This window comes from Orycteropus afer, unplaced genomic scaffold (genome assembly GCF_000298275.1).
Source record: "Orycteropus afer afer isolate SDZICR_OR568_19922 unplaced genomic scaffold, OryAfe1.0 scaffold00099, whole genome shotgun sequence".
Lineage (NCBI taxonomy): Eukaryota > Metazoa > Chordata > Mammalia > Tubulidentata > Orycteropodidae > Orycteropus > Orycteropus afer.
The window spans coordinates 8354898-8357195 of record NW_006921686.1 but is presented as its reverse complement, the minus strand read 5'-3'; the positions used below and the strand labels follow the sequence as shown (position 1 = coordinate 8357195).

At 52.8% G+C, this 2298-nt stretch overlaps 1 protein-coding gene across 1 annotated transcript in view; it reads left to right on the top strand.

Moving 5' to 3' along the window:
* The first annotated feature begins 384 nt into the window (after window positions 1-384).
* BCKDHA (branched chain keto acid dehydrogenase E1 subunit alpha) overlaps window positions 385-2298 on the top strand; it is a 29263-nt gene continuing 27349 nt past the window's right edge. The window contains exons 1-3 of the mRNA XM_042781263.1: window positions 385-402; window positions 446-625; window positions 719-805. Coding sequence (XP_042637197.1) covers window positions 385-402; window positions 446-625; window positions 719-805 — 285 coding nt within the window. The remainder of the gene's footprint in view (window positions 403-445; window positions 626-718; window positions 806-2298) is intronic.

Genomic DNA, 2298 nt, shown 5'->3' with positions numbered 1-2298 from the left:
GCCAGACTGGGGAGGGCTGGAATGCCAAGGGGAAGAGTTTGAGGCCTTCATTATAATGATACCATCAGTTCTTGAGGGCTTACTCCCTGCCACTTTATTTTTATTTTTTCACTTTTTATTGTGATTTGGGTGAAAGTTTACAGAGCAAGTTCGCTCCCTGCCACTTTATTGAGTGTTAATCTTTACAACAGCTCTGTGGGATAGATACTACTTTTGTGGCACTTTTATAGATAATAAAACAGAGCTACAAAGAAGTTATAGTAGTTGGCCAAAGGTCACACAATAAGAGAGTGGGAGAGCTGGATTTCAGGCCTGTGGGTTTGGCCCCAGAGTCCCCTGGGGCCTTAGTGACTTGACCACTGTGCCATATTGCCTGCTGCCATGATGTTGAGCCCGGTGGAAGTGCAGAGCCGCTCCTGCATCTCCTCCACCTCTCTCTCCCTAGCACCGCTGGAGGCAGCAGCAGCAGTTCTCATCCCTGGATGACAAGCCCCGGTTCCCGGGGGCCTCAGCAGAGTTTGTAGACAAGCTGGAATTCATCCAGCCCAATGTCATCTCTGGAATCCCCATCTACCGTGTCATGGACCGGCAGGGCCAGATCATCAACCCAAGCGAAGACCCTGAGGTGAGAGGCTGCCACCCCACCACTGCTCTGTTCCTCGTCCCTTGCCTGTTTCCTCTCTGGTCCCAACTGTCCCGTCTGTGTCTCCATCTGCAGCTACCCCAGAAGGAGGTCCTGAAGTTCTACAAGAGCATGACACTGCTCAACACCATGGACCGCATCCTCTACGAGTCCCAGCGGCAGGTGCGTGGGGGCAGGCACAGGCAAGGAGGATTTAACTGAGGTCCCTTCCTGTGTCTGGGCCAAGCAACAGCTCCCGAGGAGGAGAGAGTAGCACGGAGATCTCTTTTTGGGGTTCTCTTGGGGTCCCAGAGGAGAGTGTGGGAGGAGTCCTGCCCCAGGGCAGAGGATGGACCAGATCACTGAGTACACTTACTCTGTGTCTGGGTTGGGGCTTAGCTGTGCTGAGAGAGGATGGGCAGGCAGGAGGAGACATGCACTCAAGGCTGATTGAGAAGCAGGGTGGACCCGCAGTGCCCCAGGTAACACCCCGAGCCCACATCAAATATGTTGTGACCCTGCACTGTCTTTGTATCAGGGGACAAAGATCCAGTCAAACCAGTGTCAACAAAGACAGGGAATTTATTGACTGAAATTGCTGACAGCCCGAGGGCCCCGCCCTCAGGTGCAGCTGTGTCGAGCCTCCAACAGTGTCATCAGACTTGATTGCCCTCCACGTCTTCCCTCAGCTTTCCTTTGCCTTGGCTTGTTCTCCACGGAGTGGTGCTCAGAACCTCCTGGTTCGTGCAGAGGCAGCAGAGAGAAAGGGTTCAGAGTACAGGCTCTGGAGCAAGACTGTAAGATTAAAGTCCCAGCTCAACCACTTCTAGCTTGTGGGAAAGTCACTTAACCTCTTAATATTTCAGTTTTCTCACCTGTAAAGTAAGAATCATAGGCCTATAGCACCTACTCTGGGGTTGCCATGATGGCGTATGTAATGGTCTTAGGAATAGTGAAACTGGCAGTTAGCGTGCGTGTAGTATTGGCTGTCGTTATGTATTATGATCCTACCACCCAAGCAATTAGTATCCTTTCTATTTAGCAGAAGAAAATGTCTGGTCTCTAATGTTCCAGCAAAAAGCCTAAGGCTGATGCTCAGTGGCCAGTCTGGTCACAGACTCCTCACTGAACCAGTCACTGTGACCAACTGGCCAGACCCACGACATGTACCCACCTCTAGGAGCCAAGAAAATAGAGGGGTGGAGTCTATCCTTCCCAGGCCATGTAGACTGAGGATAGGGGCTGGGTGGTTCCTCATGTCTACCACTCCTGCTGGATCAGCATTAGGGATGGGAATTTGGAATCCGTTTTAAGTCCCCCAGGTGATACCACTGCAGACTAAAACATGAGGCCCACTGGGCTAGGGGACTGTCCTGAGCAGGTTCAAGTGGGTAGTCCACCTGCTGGTTTTTCCCTACCCAGACTCTCCTGCTCACAAGAACACTATACATGGGTTCCTGAAGTTAGGGCAGTGCCTCTACCCTCCACAGGATCCAGTCTGGCTTCAAGAATTGGCACACCAGGCCTTTCCTCCCTCCCTGACCCTGTGCACTGTGGCCTCAGCGCACTCTGCTCCCTGTTACCCAGCCTCAGGCCCAGGCCGGGCCTGCTGCTCCTCTCAGCCTCTTGCACACTTGCACCAGGCTCCTTCCTGCCCCATGTCTTGGCTGTGCCAA